We start from the raw sequence: 17756 nt of genomic DNA, 5'->3' as shown, positions 1-17756 counted from the left end.
ATTTTACTCAAATTGTCGAAATAAACAAAAAAAATTAAATATGAATGTGCTTTGTAACGTGCTAAGAAGAATTCGATTCCTGAATACTTAATATAAAATATATTTTTGTTTCGTTAGAACGGCCTGGCCGTATCGACTTAATTTACCACGTAGCCGGATAGTCAGTCCTTGCTACGGGGGATTGGTCCGGATGGGATTTTGGTCCGGGCCGATCGTGTGAAGATCCGTTCCGCTACCATCATGCCACCGGGCCGCCCTTAATATAAAATATATTATAAAGAGAATTCGACTTAATATTCGAGTCACGCGAATTTCTCTGACACACATTATTCGTATAACTTGTAACGTAACCCATATTTGGATGATGCCAATGGTTACCGCCTGATGCTCAAAAATGGGTGATGCGCTGTACAAAAAATCAAGTAAAACCAAAATGCAAAATCGTAATATGCTTATTTTTTAATTGCGAACACGGCGCTAAACGTGTTAAACCGCGTAACTGGCAAAAAGCTAATTTCAGGTGAAGTTTGTCTTTTTTTACAGCATCTGTCTAGTGATCATTGATGAATTCATTTTAAATTTATTTCGCAAAATGAGTGCAATCCAACAGGATTGTGGAACGTTTGAAGGGCCGGATGAAACGCAAGTGTGTCCTCAAGATGCTGCAGTGAAACAACCATTGTCTTCGGAAGCAAACGACAAACAAAAACAATCTCTAAACAACGAGGATTCAGCGTGTGAAATAAAATTGAAGGTACTTGTGTATCATACAGACTGACTGCTAAATTGATCTACTGACATTTACATATTTCCTCCTTCTATCCTCCTTCTATTCAGCGATATGAAGGAACGAGAAATTGCAGGAATGAACCATCTGGTAAAGGAGTGGCCAAGTATACGAATGGTGACCATTATGAAGGCTCGTTCAGGAAAGGCAAATTCTTCGGGGAAGGAGTTTTGCGGCAACGATCGGGGCATAGCTATAGAGGAGCATTTCGCAAAGGTCTTCGCGAGGGACGTGGCATTCAAACATATCCTGACTGCTCCACATACGATGGTGATTGGTTGAAAGGAGTCCGTCATGGGTATGGCGTATATTCATACCCAAGTAAGGATGTTTACGAAGGGAACTGGTGCATGGATAAAAAACATGGCATTGGAGTGTACTCATTTAACCAAAACGGACTACGTATGCGTGGATCGTGGACCGAAGGGCACTTGGCCGGACCGGTGGAGATACTGTTTGGAAGTGTTCGTTATCACGGGATATGGGACGGAATGGTCCTGTCGGAGGCTGATGAAAGTGTTTTTAATATTTCGTCCAAATACTTGCTACGAGGCATCATAAAACGTGGTTCCTTCGATGAGTACGCGTGGACCCCGAGTGAAATTAATCAGTACAGTTTCGCCCGCCTTCCACTGGAGCCGCTCCCAGTGCCAATTCCGATGATGGAGTGTCAGGATAGCGACAGTTCAGAACAATCACTGCTGGATCCTTAACGGTTAATCAGAGATTTGAACACTTCTTCATAGTTGCAGCTAATTTCCATAAAGTATCTGGCTGTTCTATTCTACAAAATCAATACTGTAATGAAATTTTGAAAAGAATCTTCATAACTTCTGTTCATTGCAATATGTGCACGTTTTGAAATACAGGCTTTTCCCGAGTTACGCGAATAATGCGTGCCAGAACAATTTGCGTAAATCGAATTCCCTTTATAATATCGTTTATATTTAGTATACAGTGATCGATTTCTTCTTTGCACGTCACAAAGCGCTTTTATTTTTGATATTTTCACGACCATCAAATTTTTACCAAATTAATGTTTATAATTTAAAAATGTAACGTATTTTTGGGATAATTTGAAATTTGGCAAATAAAAAAATCAATTCCACATACAAAAATTACACGAACTCTCAAAATTTGGAGATTCGCGTAATTCGGGAAATGAGTATATAAAAAGTTAAAACAATTGCTTTATATGTCCAAGGAAGGTATTTCGTTCAATTTTTCATCATTTTGCTTAGATTTTTTGCTTCAAATCTGCTCAGCAGTCAAATTTCCAAAAACCGCGTATCTCCGAATCCGCGTACAAGAGCAACTGCGTATCTCGGGGACTGCCTGTATATTACTTATTGCATTGTTATTGAGCTCTTTACTATTACAGTTGAGTAGGTACCCAAAATTTGCATTGATTAGATTCCAAAAAGTGTAGTAAAATGGGGGATTTGCTATTTTTCAAATATTCCAAGAACTAGTAACAATTCTTCATTATTTGGGTGATATCAAACAGTTACGCACTGTATGCATTGAATTGTCAAATAACGCTCGGGTTGTAGTTATCTTGTTTTTTTTGCGGTGTTGTCATCTGTTGCGATGGCTGTCAAACGTCAACAGTGTTGGCATTTGTACAAACAGTCCGTGGAGCCCTTCGGTTTAGCAAACAGAAACAAGAACGTGGAAAATCTATTTTATATTAGTTTAAGGCATAAATTTACATTCGTTTTGTATACGGAAACAGAAGATCAGCCTAGAAGCCTTCTCGCGCGCTGGAAGAATAGAAGTGTAGCATCGAAACGCAGGAGATAACTAAAGCTGAAAATGACCGACAGGAAATCTCACCACCAGCAGCAGCAGCCAATTCTATGTTTGGTCATTATTGTATTACTAGCTCTTTGCCACAAAACTCCCGTAGTCAACAGCGTCGAGTTAACATTCGAGTTGCCAGACAACGCGAAGGAATGTTTTCATGAGGAGATACAAAAGAACCAGACGGCCACATTAGAGTTTCAGGTAACGGAACCTAGCTGTTTTGATGATTACGTGTTACTAGTGCGGTGCGACATATGCGGTATGAGCTTATAACAGACAATTTTGCAATTTAAGTTCAGGAGCAAATGATAGAAACACGTAAAGTCGTTCAATGGAAACTCTAAAACATTTTTATTGCATAAATAGTATTTTACAAATCGATAACTGCCGCTAACGATATCATTTATATGTTTTTTTTACATCTGCATTCCCCACAGGTTGTCAGCGGTGGAAGGTACGATGTTGATGTTACACTCGAGAGTCCTACCGGGGAAGAAATCTATCGTCAGATAAAAACACAGTTCGATTCCTACCAATTCGTCGCTGCGGTATGTTGCTGTACAATACCTTCTGCTAACCTCCAGTAAAGCTCATACAAGATGGATTTCCTTTTCCGTAGGCCACCGGTGTTTATGTTGCATGTTTCAGCAACGAGTTCTCCACGTTTTCACATAAAATTGTGTACATGGACTTCCAAGTTGGTGAGGAACAGCCACTTCCCGGCCTGGAGGAGCACGCGACAATGCTAACGCAGATGGAAAAGTCGGCCCAGGAAACACATAAGGGACTGAACGCTATTCTTGACTACCAAACCCATCATCGGCTGCGAGAAGCACAAGGTATTGTAAATGAACAATAATTTGGATCATTTTACAATAATGTATAACCAAATTTTGCCGTTTTGTGTCTGTAGGTAGGAAACGTGCGGAAGATCTGAACGAACGTGTTTTGTGGTGGTCGCTGACGGAGACCGTTTCCATCCTGATCATCGCCATCGGTCAAGTGCTAGTGCTAAGAAACTTCTTCTCGGAAAAGAAACCAAGCCAAATGAATTATCCCCTAATGAAATAAACAAAAAATTCGTCAACATCACATTGGCCAGAGCGGCGTTAGACCAATTTAATTAAAGCGAATCTTTGTATGTTTACCAGAGAACCTTTTAATGCCTTTTATACCCCCGACATCCGTTCATCCTTCAAACGTTTCTTTGAAGTTTCAGTATAATTGGTCTATATCAGTTTAGTAGTATTTTATTGAACAATAAACATAGGGACTTCAATGTTTCATGATTAAGACATTTTAGCTTGATTATGAAAGGAATACACATAAAGCATAATATCAAAACTGTGTTAAAATAAAACCAGCATAGAAAAGATCGTAAACAGTAGCGAGGACGGATACGCTATCAAGTATCTCTGGTGTGGATCGCCAGTCATGAGGCAAAACATTCGGCTCGAGTATACCGTGGCTAACAGAATGGAAGATCCGGCAAGCAGCATGCCGTACAAGTTGTTAAGCGAAGTAAACATTCCAATCACTGCTAAGAAAACGACCGGCAGCATGCTGTAACCGAGCACGCTGGCCACACCAGACACAGTCACGTGCCATTCGACCGCGTGGCACATTAGCCAGATGAGACAGTACATTGCCAGTACGGATATGGTCGACAGACCGTAAATGTAACCGAACTGAGCTTTGCTATTCGAGATGGATAGGCAAGCGGCAAGCGTAAGACAGAATATGATCGGACCAGCTAGATCCGTTTCCTTGAACAGATAGTCGGGGGTGTCCACCATCGTGCCGGAGCTCTGGAAAGGATTTAGCACAGCAACTGCCTTTTCCATGATACGTCGAGGGTAGATCTCCAGTTCGTCTAGTAGAGGCGGCTCGTCGAACTCCGTCGTTTCGATACCCATGCCAGGGCTGGATCCAACACCATTGTCATCGACATAATTCGGCGTAAATATTGAAGGTCCTGGTCCGTAGTGCGTTTGCTGCTGCATCATGCCGTACGGATCGCGGGAAGCCGCATCTGGTAACTGATTATATCCTGGATCCGTTTGGGATGCATCATTCCAATACGCCGTTTCGTTTGGGTTGAATGTTTGAAAGTCGAGCACCTGCGACTTATCGTTGAATCCATCATACATATCCTGCGGCTGATTCGCCCAGTACTGGTTATCGGAAGTGTTGGACATATTTGGAGAGCGATGTTCGATTGAACTGCAAGACGACTAAGCGTGATGTTGTTTATTCAGCGTCAATCACATACCCTCGATCTTTATCTAGTTATGTGAGACTCTAACTTCATGGACTTCAATATATGCTTGATCAGAGTCTTAACTTACTTATATCTTGTTCAGCACCACTCGGGAATCTTTCCAAATAAAAACACTGTCCAACATAGAGATTTTTAAAGCTACGTCAACGCAATGATTTGGAACTGTCATGTTATTTTTCATTGTTATTCCAACAGCTGTCCGAAAAGGCCTTTTCACCGTATCGATACATGCAATAAACCTTGGTTGTCTATTCCATTCGCACGCTGCTAAAAGGGCCACCTTTTCTATGCTTACCTTGTGCTCATTTGGTCAAAGTGTCAGCGGAAAAGTGCGCCAAAAGATTCGCTTCGTTCATTGTTTTCCCTTGCGTGGTGCTGTGTGGAGGCTGACTTTTCTGCTGTTTTACAAGTGTTTTACAATTGTTTTGTGTTATTTATCTTATACTTACTTTTCGTGTCCATCGATTTCCCTGCAAGATGGTTCTGAAACCGAACAAGATGTATGTCTTCAAGCGAGGTAAGCAACTTGCATAGCAAACGCTCAATGTTGTGAGCCAATATGTACCTAATGGGATTGTTACCTTGCTTTCCATTTCGCAAAAAAGATGGCCGGAAGGAGGAAGTACACTTTGACAAAATTACTTCGAGAATTCAGAAGCTTTGCTATGGGCTGAACATGGATTTCGTCGATCCGGTAAGTACGCGGCCATGTTTACATTTATGTGTATTAGGCCTTCTACACATGCTGGTACGGAGCCGGGCATTCCCGTCTGAATGCAATAATAAAAATTATTCCATGCTTGCTTTTGCTTGAATCCTTTCACTATTTCCATCGACTTTCTGTGTAGGTTGCCATAACACTGAAGGTAATCAACGGGCTCTACTCGGGTGTAACGACGCAGGAGCTCGACAATCTAGCTGCTGAGACGGCTGCCACCTTGACGACCGATCATGCTGATTATGCGATCTTGGCGGCACGGCTAGCCGTTTCGAATCTGCACAAAGAAACGAAAAAGCAATTCTCTGGTAAGCAAACCATGCGTTCTGTAGCATGACGATCCCAGTCGATTGTTTGTTGATAGGATGACAGCTGCGTAATAATGCATCAATGCGGGTGAGGCAGCAGCACCATACAGGAATATTCCTGTATAGCGTTTCAACCGTTATTCGTAATGGCGGTCTCGTGTTGCCAAGTGTAGGATGTCTTTGCAATGTGATATATCGTTTTTTTTTCCAATTGATTAAGTTGTAATTTTATCCATTTTTTTTATTTGCTGGCACTTGACTAGCAAGAAGAATTATTTCAAGTATATGTGTATGTTTCCTTGCAGAGGTTATGCACGATCTGTACATGATGGAGAATGAATTCCTGAAAACGAAATCTCCCATGATTTCCGACTTTCACTATAAGGTGATAATGGATAATGCGGACCGGCTGAATTCGGCTATCATTTACGATCGAGACTTTGGATACAACTATTTCGGCTTCAAAACTCTGGAACGGTCCTATTTGTTGAAGATTAAGGGTAAGATCGTTGAGCGACCACAGCACATGTTGATGCGCGTTGCGATCGGTATTCATGGCGAGGACATCGATGCAGCAATCGAGACTTACAATCTGCTTTCGGAGCGTTACTTCACCCATGCCTCACCGACCATGTTTGCGGCTGCCACACAGCGTCCGCAGTTGTCATCCTGCTTTTTGCTCACCATGTCGGACGATAGTATTGAGGGTATCTACGATACGCTGAAGCAGTGCGCACTGATATCTAAGTCTGCTGGCGGAATTGGTCTGAACGTGCATTGTATTCGCGCGAAGGGAACGTACATTTCGGGCACGAATGGGATTTCGAACGGATTAGTGCCGATGTTGCGCGTGTATAACAATACGGCTCGATATGTGGACCAGGGTGGCAACAAACGACCAGGAGCGTTTGCCATCTACCTCGAACCATGGCACGGAGATATATTCGAGTTTTTGGATCTCAAGAAAAACACCGGCAAAGAGGAGGTGCGAGCACGCGACATGTTCTACGCTCTGTGGATTCCGGATCTGTTCATGAATCGGGTGGAGGCAAACGAAATGTGGAGCCTGATGTGTCCACACGATTGTCCCAGATTGGCTGAAACGTGGGGTGAAGAGTTCGAGGCACTGTACACTAGCTACGAGAAGGAGGGTCGCTTTATTCGCCAGGTAAAGGCACAGGATTTATGGTTCGCGATCATTGAATCACAGGTGGAGACGGGCGTACCGTACATGCTGTACAAGGATGCATGCAATCGCAAGAGCAACCAGCAGAACATTGGAACCATAAAGTGTTCTAATTTGTGCACCGAGATTGTGGAGTACTCGTCGAAAGATGAAATTGCGGTTTGCAATCTGGCCTCGATCGCACTGAACATGTTCGTGAAGCCAGACAGGACGTATGATTTTGCAAAGCTGAAGGAGGTCGCCAGGATTGTCACGCGCAATCTGAACAAAATCATTGACATAAACTTCTATCCGGTGCCGGAAGCAAAGCGCTCCAACATGCGCCACAGGCCGATTGGTATCGGTGTGCAGGGTATGGCCGATGCATTCATTCTAATGCGCTATCCCTACGAAAGCGAAGAGGCCCAAAAGCTAAATCAACAAATATTTGAAACCATCTATTACGGAGCGCTGGAAGCGAGTTGCGAATTGGCAGAACGGGATGGACCGTACGAGACGTATGAGGGTTGCCCGGTGAGCAAAGGCGTATTGCAGTACGACATGTGGAACAAGGAACCGACGAATCTTTGGAACTGGGCAGAGTTGAAGGAGAAGATTGCAAAGCACGGAATTCGTAATTCGCTATTGTTGGCTCCGATGCCGACGGCCTCGACCGCGCAAATATTGGGCAATAATGAGTCGTTCGAACCGTACACATCCAACGTTTACAACCGACGTGTGCTATCGGGCGAGTTCCAGGTGGTGAACCATCATTTACTGCAGGATCTGACAGCGATGGGTCTGTGGGATCTGGATATGAAGAACGAAATTTTGTCCAAAAATGGATCGATTCAAAGCATTGAATCAATACCGAAAGAAATCCGAGACCTCTACAAAACGGTATGGGAAATCTCCGTGAAAACATGCATTAAAATGGCTGCCGATCGAGGAGCGTTTATCGATCAGTCACAATCGTTCAACATACACGTGGCCGAGCCGAATTATGGCAAGCTGACGTCGATCCATTTTTACGCCTGGAAGATGGGACTGAAAACGGGCATGTACTATCTGCGCACAAAACCAGCCGTAAACGCAATCCAGTTTACGGTGGACAAAACCAAACTACAAAACGCCAATGAGACAAATATCAGTCGCATGTCGAACGGAGTTGAAGGTACACCACCCCGAAACGGTCAGATGCGTTATTCAATGATGAACGGAAGTACCAGCACACCTACACGCAACGAGCAGCAGCACCATGAGTCTAATGGTTTAATCGAACAGCAGCAACATCAGGAGCAACCACAGACGAACGGCTCGTTTGCGGAAAGAAACCGGCGAATGGCGGAAATGGTTTGCTCGCTAGAAAACAAAGATGAGTGCATGATGTGTGGATCGTAGATCGATTGTAATCATATTTTCTGTCCTCCATTTTACATTTTCACCATGTGTTTAGATAATTACAATTTATATAGAAGATTTTGAATAAAATATAGATCCTTCGCTTATCTAATTCGGTAAAATGCTTCTCCGGCGATCCTGTTTCATTGTACGAATTCCAGCAATGGTTTCAGCTATTATTATTTAGTTAACATGGAGAACTCTTATCTGTTTTCATTTTTGCTAGTCTCAGACAAGTCACGGAAGAGCTAGATGTAAAAATGTCCTGACTATCAATAGTCGCGCGAAAAGATAATTTAATATGTTCGATATTATGGGCAAACAAACAAATTCTTCGATATTTACTTCTAGAATGAGAGACAGCAATCTTTGCTGTCTACTAGTGCGAGTGAATGAGAACGAATGTAACAAGTGGATGCAGATCTAGATTTGGTAAGTGTCAAAGATATTGAATGCAGGATAATATTTACTTGACTAATTGCTGCTGAGATGTTTTCAGTCTCTTTCAATTCTATTTCTACAGGCAATGTAACTAATTTTGTTAAGACAGTACAATGGTTCCTCGAAATTCGCGAGTTTTTAACTCGTTCCGGTACCACGTCACCCAAATATATGGGTGACGCTCTGGTGTAGTGTTGGGTAATTTGGATTCAGATTCATTGATCTAAATGAATGAATCTGAATCTGAATCCTCATAGATTAATGAATCTCTTTGTAAACATAATTTTGTGGTATTTGTTATGATTTTCGCATCTAAATTAAGAAGCTATACAGATGAAGTTATTATTAGCACTGCAAGCATTCTTAAAGCTTCAAGGATTCATAAGCCTCTGAGGATTGATGATACTTTTGAGAATCGACTCATGCTTTGAATGACCCCTCTTTAAAGATTCATTAAGCACAACACTACTCTGGAGTGTTCAGAGTAAAATATTAGTTTCCACTTTTGACGCGAAATTTTTTATGGTGGGTTTGGATAGTTCTAAAAGATATTATTTCATCAGATTTATCCTTTCGTTTGTTTTCTCTGTTGTTTATAACATGGAAAACCACAATATGTTATTCGATAAATTGTAAGGTAAATTATATACTTGTGTAAAACTCACTGCAGAGCGATGCAAAAGTCTAAGAAAAAATCCCCACAATTTATTTTAAAACTGTCACCACGTCAACACCGGACTTAATACCTGTAATAATATTAACTTTGGAGTACATGGACTTTGTCCAAAACTGACGAAATAGAAAACACATGTTTCATAAGACAAATGAAGGTATTTTCGACCAAATTGCCACCTTTTTGTTGAGATTTTGTGCAACGAACCAATTCCTCTGCCAAATTTCCAAAAATCGCGAATTCGAACCGAATCCGCATAGAGGAACCGCGTATCTCCGGGACTGCCTGTACATCCTGCTGTGGTCCCACCAAATACCGGGCATGATGTTTTGCGCGTGAATGTTCGGCTCGGTCAGTATTTCTACCAATAACGGTATGTTTTTCTTGTTTTTCAGAAATTAGAAATGTTTTATAACGTTTAAAATCGGACTCGACACACTAAAAACATCGATGAAAAAATAAAACGGGTTTGACACCTTTGCCAAAGACGATTGTACTTATACGAAAGCTTTAAAGCTCGTGAGGTGTTATGAGATGGAACATAAAAAAACATAGCTTTCAAACACTATGCGTATACACACACACACACATGCAAGAGCACACTACCTGATTCCCAGCTGTTCGGTAAAGAGAGCATTTGATGATTCTTCCTCTCTCGCTCTCTGTACATCAGCTTTGCCGGGCGTAAGTGGAGTGGAAATATTCCAACTTGTTCGACGTAAAGTTCCAATCGTAAAACCTGAAAAGCTCGTAATGAATTTGTAAATTTGTAACAAAGTTTTAAAGTAGATTTGTTCCCTAAAGTATGTTAACGACCGTATCTTCCGGTTGATACCATTAAATTTCATCCAATGGGTATTCTCGAACCATTTCAACTTTCTTCGAACGTTTCGGTTATTCACTCGTAAGTTTTCTCCAATCGGTACGCAATAGTACCTCCCCCTCCGGCAAGACTCCCGATGGCACAAACGTTTTGTAGAGCAATCTTCTCTGGCACAACCAGCTGAAGGTTCGCGGTGCTGCTCGTGGCTTTTTCAGTTGGCCTATGCTGATGTTCGCCGGTGTTTTCAGTTCGTTCGAGCAAAGAGGCCGTCCCGTTCCTGGTGAGCGTCGAGGGTGTTTCGAGCATATTGTTTCTGAGATTGCTTTAGATACGGTGCCGTGGAGTTGAATTTAGGATCGTCGTGTGATCGGGGGGGCTATTGAAAGTGCAGAAAATTGGTACACCAGGGCTGGAAAGTGCAAACTGTGTGTCTGTTGGCAATGTAAAGGCTGTGCTCGAGCCGAAATCGTAGGCATCCGGGGCTACTCGCTTTTTGCGTGTGCGTCCGGAAGGTGAAAAACTCTCCGAAGCTGTAGTGTAGCGGGTTTGTCGGTGATTGATTGGTCGATGGTGTAAAGTTTTACTGTACGATAATTGGCGTGGAAATTATAACACTGTGCGTGTGTGGGCGGGATGTTCAATATGGTGTTTGGTATAAGGAGGGGGTGCTCTTGGCTTCAAGAATTACAGTGTTGAGATAACTAGACCAAATTGACTTTCAGGAAAGTGTTCAGTGTGTGTCTTATGTACTATGATGCGTAATTCAGTGTGCTAGGTATTTTTGACATTCTACACGAGTGTCGATCAGAAAAAAAGGATTCAACTCAAGGATGTGCATGTTACTAGAGGTAAGCGCTTCAAAGAACGTGTGGAAATGCAATTCGATCCAATATTCACATATTGGCACGCTCGGTTTCGACCTTACAAGCTTGTTAGATTTAATGATAACAGCATCTCCTTTGCTGAGAAATAAAACCCCAATCGCACGGGAATACATCAAACGTGAAAGAGAAATTGGGAGAGTGAGCGTCGACGCGGCCGACCGGGGAGAAATACCCGAAGGAAAAGAGCATTACACCGGCATTATTGTTGGGTGGGTGTTGAGGATGAATGCGGCAGCAAGGGGACGTGGGGAAGGGGCAAGAGGGCAGGTGTGATGGAGGTAGCCACGGCACCCACAACCCAATTGGTACAAGATCCTCTTCCTCCGCCCATCACGCGCGCGAGAGTCCTGAAAGTACCACTTTCGTTTCGCGCTTGCAGCCACGATGTGTTGGTGGTGATGGGTGGCCTGCTTTTGCGTTTTTCTGCTCCGGCTGCAGAATTCATGCCCCGGCCAGACGGTTTGCGGCTGAGGAAGCCGGAGATTGGCGAAGTTTGTCCCACTTTCTTTCTCTCTATCTCTCGCGCAATATGGGCGGCGAAGGTTTGTGTCTTTATTTTGCTCCACTCTTTTGTGTACTGTGTGTTGGGCAGCGATTATTTTATGTTTCAATAGTGAATGCGTGGTGTATTCCGGTACTACTACTACTACAACTACCACTGCTATAACTCATCCTGATGGCTATGTGTGGTTTGCAAAGTTCTCAGATGTTTAGTTTTAAAGCACCATTTTCCCGGCAGTAGGTGCATTTAGTTTTTTTTGCCAAACATGGCCACTAAACTGCACTGCATGCCGTACACCAAATCCACCAGCCACACCAGCCACGCACTGTGTGGCAACTTTTACGGCAGAAAGCATGCCGCGCATGCATCCAAGGGCAATCGTCGTCGCGTATGCAAATCTGCGTTGTCCGATTGGAATAATGTCTTTCAATGGTCAGCAGGGGAAGGTCAAGGCTTACGGGTGATCATTCCTTGCGGTGGATCGGCTAGATTGCCGCTAAGTACTAATTCACTGTCCCCGCCGATCAAAGGTGTTCAAATTGGGGTTGAGAAACTAATTTATCGTCTGCAGCACCTCACGGGGTTTAAATGATGCATGATTTGCATCGGTTGTCTTCTGCCACCATGCATGCCTTTGCAAATGGAAGCCATCGTTTGAATGAAACAGCAAAAGGGCTGTGTAACGTTTAGGAGCACGGGGGGATTTTTTCGTTATCGTGCAGCCTGAATTAAACTCATTTTTGGTTTGAACTATTTTCGACCGCTCGGGCAAACATAAAACACACACACCGCACCGTGGCCCTGTCTACTCGCTGGGTGAAACTTTTATTATGCAAACAAATCGATAGTTTGCTTGTTTTATGTTTTGCTTTACCGTCGTACTTCCGTCATTACACACATTGGGCCGGGCCCACCAGCGCGCGTATCGCGATCGCTTCAAGTGCTTGTTCCTTCCTTTACCAATTGGCCGAGCTTCTGACAGTAATGCACTTGAACCAGTGGCCTCATTCTGGGGGGTTTGTGCTTTGGATGTTTACAACGCTATGTGGAGAAGTTGTTGCGTGGGGTTGTGGCAAAAAACATACCCATTCTTTCGGTTGAATCTTCCCAGTTTTGAGCAATTTTACGATCCATAGGTGAAATCTATAGGCGAAACATACCAAGAAATTTTAAGAATTATATGTGGTATACCCAGCTCTGCTCGTCTCTATCTAGGCAGATTGACGAGTTATGGTTCAATAAATATGAATTGTATTTTTGACTTATATTTAACATTATTAGTAGAATTGATTAACGAATTATGTGGCCCGGATGCCATGTTGCTTCGCATTGTACCAAGGCCTGCAATCACTCGAGAACCGACGAAAAAACTTGCATAGTGTGTTCGTCGCTAAACTGCTAAGAAATGAAATTGACGCGCCTTTGTTGCTAAAAAATGTACACGTACGCACTAGCTAGAATTCACCGACATAGAGCTTTTCTGCACAACGAATATAGAACAACGGTAGCAGCGTACAACGAACCATTTTTGATAATGTGTTGGCAGTTTAACACGCATTTTAACCAATTCGATTTCAACGTGACTACTCAGTGTTTTTAAGATTAGGATTTTAGAGTCGTACGCCATCGACAATAGGCACAACTAAGCGAATACCTTAATTTAAGTATCCATGCCGCACCAGCCCCATCAATCGTTAAAAAGAAATAAATTAACAACAAGAGCGACCCAGTGGCATGATGGTAGCGGAGCCGATCTTCACACGAACGGACCGGACCAAAATCCCATTCGAATCAATCCCCCGTAGCAAGGACTAACTATCCACCTACGAGGTGAAATAAGTCGATACGGCCAGGGCGTTCTAACGAAAAAAACAATAACACATTCACATTTGCTGCAAGAATATCATATCAGTATCTCCAAAAGTTCTTCAGGAGAACTTCAATGCATAGTCTTCCCTGTACTCCATTAGAAACTCTTCACCGTTAATGTATTCAATCCCTTATTCTAACGTTTCACAAGAACTCTGACTATATTCTCTGAGTATTGACCTCAACAGCTCCCGAACACTTCATATTCGACCAAAGTTTCTGCAATTCGACGACTTCGGCACCGAGCCGGGATAGCGTTTCAAGAAACCCAAATACTAGTTTTGCGAGATTTCTTTTTGCTTATTGAAAGGGCATCAGTGTCTAGCTTTGCCTGTTATGCTAAAAACGGAAAGAAGGATCTCGTTTTGTGAGGATTGAGCTGTATTTTACAAACGAAGATCTAATGTGAAGGTACTCACACACTGATTTTGAGGTTCCTTAGAGGCCCATTGCTACACCGAATGCACGGAGCGATAGAAACTCATCAGTTTGTACAACACAATACCATTTTACACTGGTATTAAAGATGAAAACAGCTAACAGCCTCCGTACGCACGTTCCTTTTAGCCAACTATCACTTCGAAAGCTCGTTCGAGACAGTCTGTAAATTAGCGCAAAACTTAGTTCCGGCAGTATTCCGGACGTATCGGAGGAAGAGAAAAAAGCAATCCAGCATAAACGTGCTAATGCAACGGTCAAGTAGAAAGCATTTCGAAGGCACTGTCAGAGTGAACCATGATGGTTCAATGTTTAGGTATTTGCTTTTTTGTTGCTTGTTGTTGTTTCGCTTGCCTCTCCGAAAGACGCCGTACAATTTGCTAATAATGTAACCCCAAAATGTCACGTTCGTGAAGTGAAAGTGATCCACTGGGCGGGAGGGATAGTGGCTTTCTTTCACGGATTTCATCCGAAGAGCTAAGTGTGAGCGAAGGGCCCTGAGATATTGGCCTGAGATATACATGAAGATATCCAGAACGATGTTCCGGCTCCTCGTCAGACGCTCCCTCAAAGTGTAATGCAAAAGAAAAACAATAAAAACCCACCCACTTTCTATTGCCCTCGGAGTTGAGATTAAGCAAAAGGCCAAAATATTGTCTATAACAAGAGTGACAGACGACTGTTGCTAACAAAAAAAGCATTATTGATGCTGTGAAGTGAACGATTCATCTGATAGCGTAAGGTGAATGAACAAATAGCAGCGATAAGGATGCAAATAATGTCCCGAGAAGCTTGTAACAAATCTCGTTTGATTTCACCGTTAATTTTGCGTTCTTTTTGACCTCAGCGAGTATCAGACACATCAATCTCGTTTCTACTGGATTGTTCTGGATTGCATGTTTTGGCGATTAGATGTGAAGTGTTAGTGGTGGCAGTATAATGGCAGGCCGCAGATTACTTGCACATGTGCCTCATTATGTCTCATTCGGTTGAGATAAGCAATCTCTTGAGTACCAATTCCCCGATTACTCTTTTGGAAATTGAAAAACTGTTGAATTTCTTGAATATTGAATTTCCACGATTGTTTGAAGAACGTTTAAAGAAACACACGCAACATGTTATTTTCGATTGAATTTATTTCTCTGTTCGCTCCATTGGGCGATTGTGAAAGACGGCCGGGTAGAATTTGAAGAATGTGTCATTTTGTTGTAATGAAACATTCCACGCCAGATGCTGTGAACCACGCGTCAGGATCCATTTTCCTTGTCCCTGTCGTCCATCATCGTGCGCGTAGGTTTGTATATTTGCATACCATGTTTTGTCGTCCACATGTTGGAATACACCGTTGGATATGATACTACTAACTTCTTTTTTCTTTATTTAAGACTGGCTGGGCTGAATATCTGCGTTTTAAACTTATGTATAATAAAAAGAACTTGTCTACAGTATCATGAGTCTTTCGCGAATCTTCCAGAACTATTAGAATTGTTTTCTTTGTGTTAATAACTACACTAATTTTTCGTTGTCCGGAGGTGTATTGGTAGTGGCGCCGGTCTTCACACGACAGGACAGAAGTTAAATTCCAATCGCACCAAAGCTTCGTAGCAAGGACTGACTATTTGACTCCGAGGTAAAGTAAGTCGATACGTCCAGGCCATTCTAACGAAAAGAAACGTATACTATTTAAGAGATGTATACACGTAGTTGAATATTCAATTTCAATTATAGGTAGGAGTCTAGCCGAGTAGGATTTGATACTTTTCATACACCAATTTTCCTTACCGGTACAACAGCCTCAAGAGGCCTGCCATTTCTGGCTTTCGTTTACTTAATTTATCCGTACGGGGGATTGGTCCGGATGGGATTTGGTCCTGGTCGTGTGCCGCTATCAAATACACCACCGGGGACCGCCCCAGTCATACAAAATTGGTCTACCAGAAAGTGCAACCACTGGAGGAATCGGATACTACAGCATGCGTATTGAAGATGAGTGTATTTTATTTGATTTTGTCGTTAAATAAATGTATAATTTTTCAGAATATGACTACACAGCGTTCATATGAGAACCCGGTATAAGGGCCGGTTTTACGCAAAAAATCTACGAACAAGTGTTTGCATAGTTTTGTTACGCACTGTAGTAGTAACAAAACGATCGGTAACTATTGCAAATGTAAATGTAATAAAATTTCCTTCTAGCTACTCGACATATAATTATAATCAATATTTTTGGGTAATAAATCGTACAGCTTCGAAAGCTTCGGGATACGAAGGTGTAGATTTAGACAATAATCAGAAACCTTGACATTACGGTAGCGAATGGTCAAGAAAAGGTAAAAAAACCATTGCTCATCGAACAACGGAGCTACTACTAGCACGAAGTGAAAGGAAATCCATTAATTTGTCCTGTGGTTAAATTTGCCTATTAAATTTTACAGTTTTTGGGCCTTAAAAGAAGCTTTTAAACAGTAAGTAATGATGATTTATTTTATGAATGTTCAGGAAACTTTGGAATCCAGATGCTACATCAATCAAAACTGCTGTACGAATGTAGAATTCCTTTATTCGTCGCATAATTTATAAGCATCATATAGAGCGCAAACAATTCGGTTTTTGTTTTACTTACTATTCAGAAGATAGATTACTATTTGCCTTCAATTAACTATTCACTTTAAACGGACCGATAGCGAGGCCCTTCATCAACGCTGACACCGCTTCATTGTCAACGTGTGAACCTGACAGAGATATCGTCCGTTCGCGCTGCTTCACTGTCGCTTAGTAAATTGGTCCCTAAAGGGATCCCTATTACCGCTGACCTACCGGAGCGAGCTTCTTGCTGGCCGTGCGTCCTTAGCAAATTTAGCGGACATTTTGCGCGCTCAACGCGTGTACGATGCATGTGTGTTTGTTTGCCCTACTGGCCATAAGTGACCGCAGCGACCCAAATTACGGTTCACACTGTCCTCTCCTTTCCCCCACCGATCTCATGCCGTGCTCGGTGGAGGATGTGTCTTTTACTACCTTTCACTTTTGCGACCCTGCCGAGTGTTGGTGCAATTGCGATGTACTGTCACCGACGACGTCTGCAGTGGCGGTCATGTGCGGACGATGAATCAGGGAGCAGTACACCGTGCCACTACCTTTTGCCGCCTTTGCTGGCCATCGGGTATGATCTGACCGAACCCGTAGTATGTTCACTTTCTTTTATGTTGATGTTTCGCCCAAATCCATGCCCATGCTCTCGGATGTTGGTTGCATCATCCGTGGCTGTTCGCGTATTGTTCGCACTATGAGACAGTTTATTTTGGAAATATATTGCACGGTTTAATTGCATCCACATATGGTGAGCAGTACTGTTATCCGATGGTCGGCAGGCGTATTATCGAATGAAATCGAACAAAATTCCGTGTGTTCTTGCGATATATTTTAAAAGTGCCTTTCACATTGGGCCACGCGCATCCAGTTACAGGTGACTAATGTGAACGGCTAGAATTCGGCTAGTAGTCGAGCGTGTATATTAACTCAAGTCGAGTTGGCACTAGTTCTGCCACTTCACCCGATACGTCAGCACCATTCGCTTATGCATTGGTTCGGTACATTGAAGTGACATTTTGTGAATAAGAAGAAGTTTGACATCCTTGTCCACCTCATGGACGTGGTGAT

The 17756-nt window shown here is 42.6% G+C and overlaps 4 protein-coding genes across 6 annotated transcripts; 3 read left to right on the top strand and 1 right to left on the bottom strand.

The window, feature by feature from the left end:
• The first annotated feature begins 592 nt into the window (after positions 1-592).
• LOC128302739 (radial spoke head 1 homolog) lies at positions 593-1500 on the top strand. Its single transcript, XM_053039600.1, has 2 exons — positions 593-754; positions 838-1500. Exons 1-2 carry the CDS (start codon positions 593-595, stop codon positions 1498-1500), a joined length of 825 nt encoding a protein of 274 aa, XP_052895560.1.
• A 919-nt stretch (positions 1501-2419) lies between these two features.
• On the top strand, positions 2420-3921 carry LOC128301140 (transmembrane emp24 domain-containing protein 3-like). The gene is made up of 4 exons (XM_053037474.1): positions 2420-2794; positions 3031-3141; positions 3213-3432; positions 3507-3921. The coding sequence occupies exons 1-4, from the start codon at positions 2603-2605 to the stop codon at positions 3662-3664; spliced, it is 681 nt and encodes a 226-aa protein (XP_052893434.1). The 5' UTR covers positions 2420-2602; the 3' UTR covers positions 3665-3921.
• LOC128301139 (protein YIPF5 homolog) lies at positions 3828-5373 on the bottom strand. 2 transcript variants are annotated; one of them, XM_053037472.1, is made up of 2 exons: positions 4942-5373; positions 3828-4827 (listed from the first exon to the last, which is right to left on the bottom strand). In XM_053037472.1, the coding sequence occupies exon 2, from the start codon at positions 4789-4791 to the stop codon at positions 3943-3945; it is 849 nt and encodes a 282-aa protein (XP_052893432.1). In that variant the 5' UTR covers positions 4792-4827; positions 4942-5373; the 3' UTR covers positions 3828-3942. The 2 variants fall into 2 exon arrangements, with proteins under 2 accessions (XP_052893432.1, XP_052893433.1); XM_053037473.1 differs by having other exon boundaries at positions 3828-4816.
• On the top strand, positions 5202-8582 carry LOC128301138 (ribonucleoside-diphosphate reductase large subunit). Of its 2 annotated transcripts, XM_053037471.1 has the most exons (5): positions 5202-5391; positions 5480-5568; positions 5723-5900; positions 6206-8196; positions 8365-8582. In XM_053037471.1, the coding sequence occupies exons 1-5, from the start codon at positions 5352-5354 to the stop codon at positions 8464-8466; spliced, it is 2400 nt and encodes a 799-aa protein (XP_052893431.1). In that variant the 5' UTR covers positions 5202-5351; the 3' UTR covers positions 8467-8582. The 2 variants fall into 2 exon arrangements, with proteins under 2 accessions (XP_052893431.1, XP_052893430.1); XM_053037470.1 differs by having other exon boundaries at positions 6206-8582.
• Positions 8583-17756: the final 9174 nt, after the last annotated feature.

The sequence above is a fragment of the Anopheles moucheti genome, chromosome 3 (assembly GCF_943734755.1).
Source record: "Anopheles moucheti chromosome 3, idAnoMoucSN_F20_07, whole genome shotgun sequence".
Classification (NCBI taxonomy): Eukaryota; Metazoa; Arthropoda; class Insecta; order Diptera; family Culicidae; genus Anopheles; species Anopheles moucheti.
The sequence above is the reverse complement of the archived record's forward strand: the minus strand, read 5'-3'. Positions and strand labels throughout refer to the sequence as shown.

Excerpts from the sequence above, each read along its gene's own strand:
- LOC128301140 (XM_053037474.1), top strand. The coding sequence starts at position 2,603 with ATGACCGACAGGAAATCTCACCACCAGCAGCAGCAGCCAATTCTATGT. Across the intron at positions 3,142-3,212 it reads CCTACCAATTCGTCGCTGCG|GCCACCGGTGTTTATGTTGC; the intron begins GTATGTTGCTGT and ends CCTTTTCCGTAG. Across the intron at positions 3,433-3,506 it reads TCGGCTGCGAGAAGCACAAG|GTAGGAAACGTGCGGAAGAT; the intron begins GTATTGTAAATG and ends TTGTGTCTGTAG.
- LOC128301138 (XM_053037470.1), top strand. The coding sequence starts at position 5,352 with ATGGTTCTGAAACCGAACAAGATGTATGTCTTCAAGCGAG. Across the intron at positions 5,392-5,479 it reads GATGTATGTCTTCAAGCGAG|ATGGCCGGAAGGAGGAAGTA; the intron begins GTAAGCAACTTG and ends TTCGCAAAAAAG. Across the intron at positions 5,569-5,722 it reads ACATGGATTTCGTCGATCCG|GTTGCCATAACACTGAAGGT; the intron begins GTAAGTACGCGG and ends CTTTCTGTGTAG.
- LOC128302739 (XM_053039600.1), top strand. The coding sequence starts at position 593 with ATGAGTGCAATCCAACAGGATTGTGGAACGTTTGAAGGGCCGGATGAA. Across the intron at positions 755-837 it reads CGTGTGAAATAAAATTGAAG|CGATATGAAGGAACGAGAAA; the intron begins GTACTTGTGTAT and ends CCTTCTATTCAG.
- LOC128301139 (XM_053037472.1), bottom strand. The coding sequence starts at position 4,791 with ATGTCCAACACTTCCGATAACCAGTACTGGGCGAATCAGCCGCAGGAT.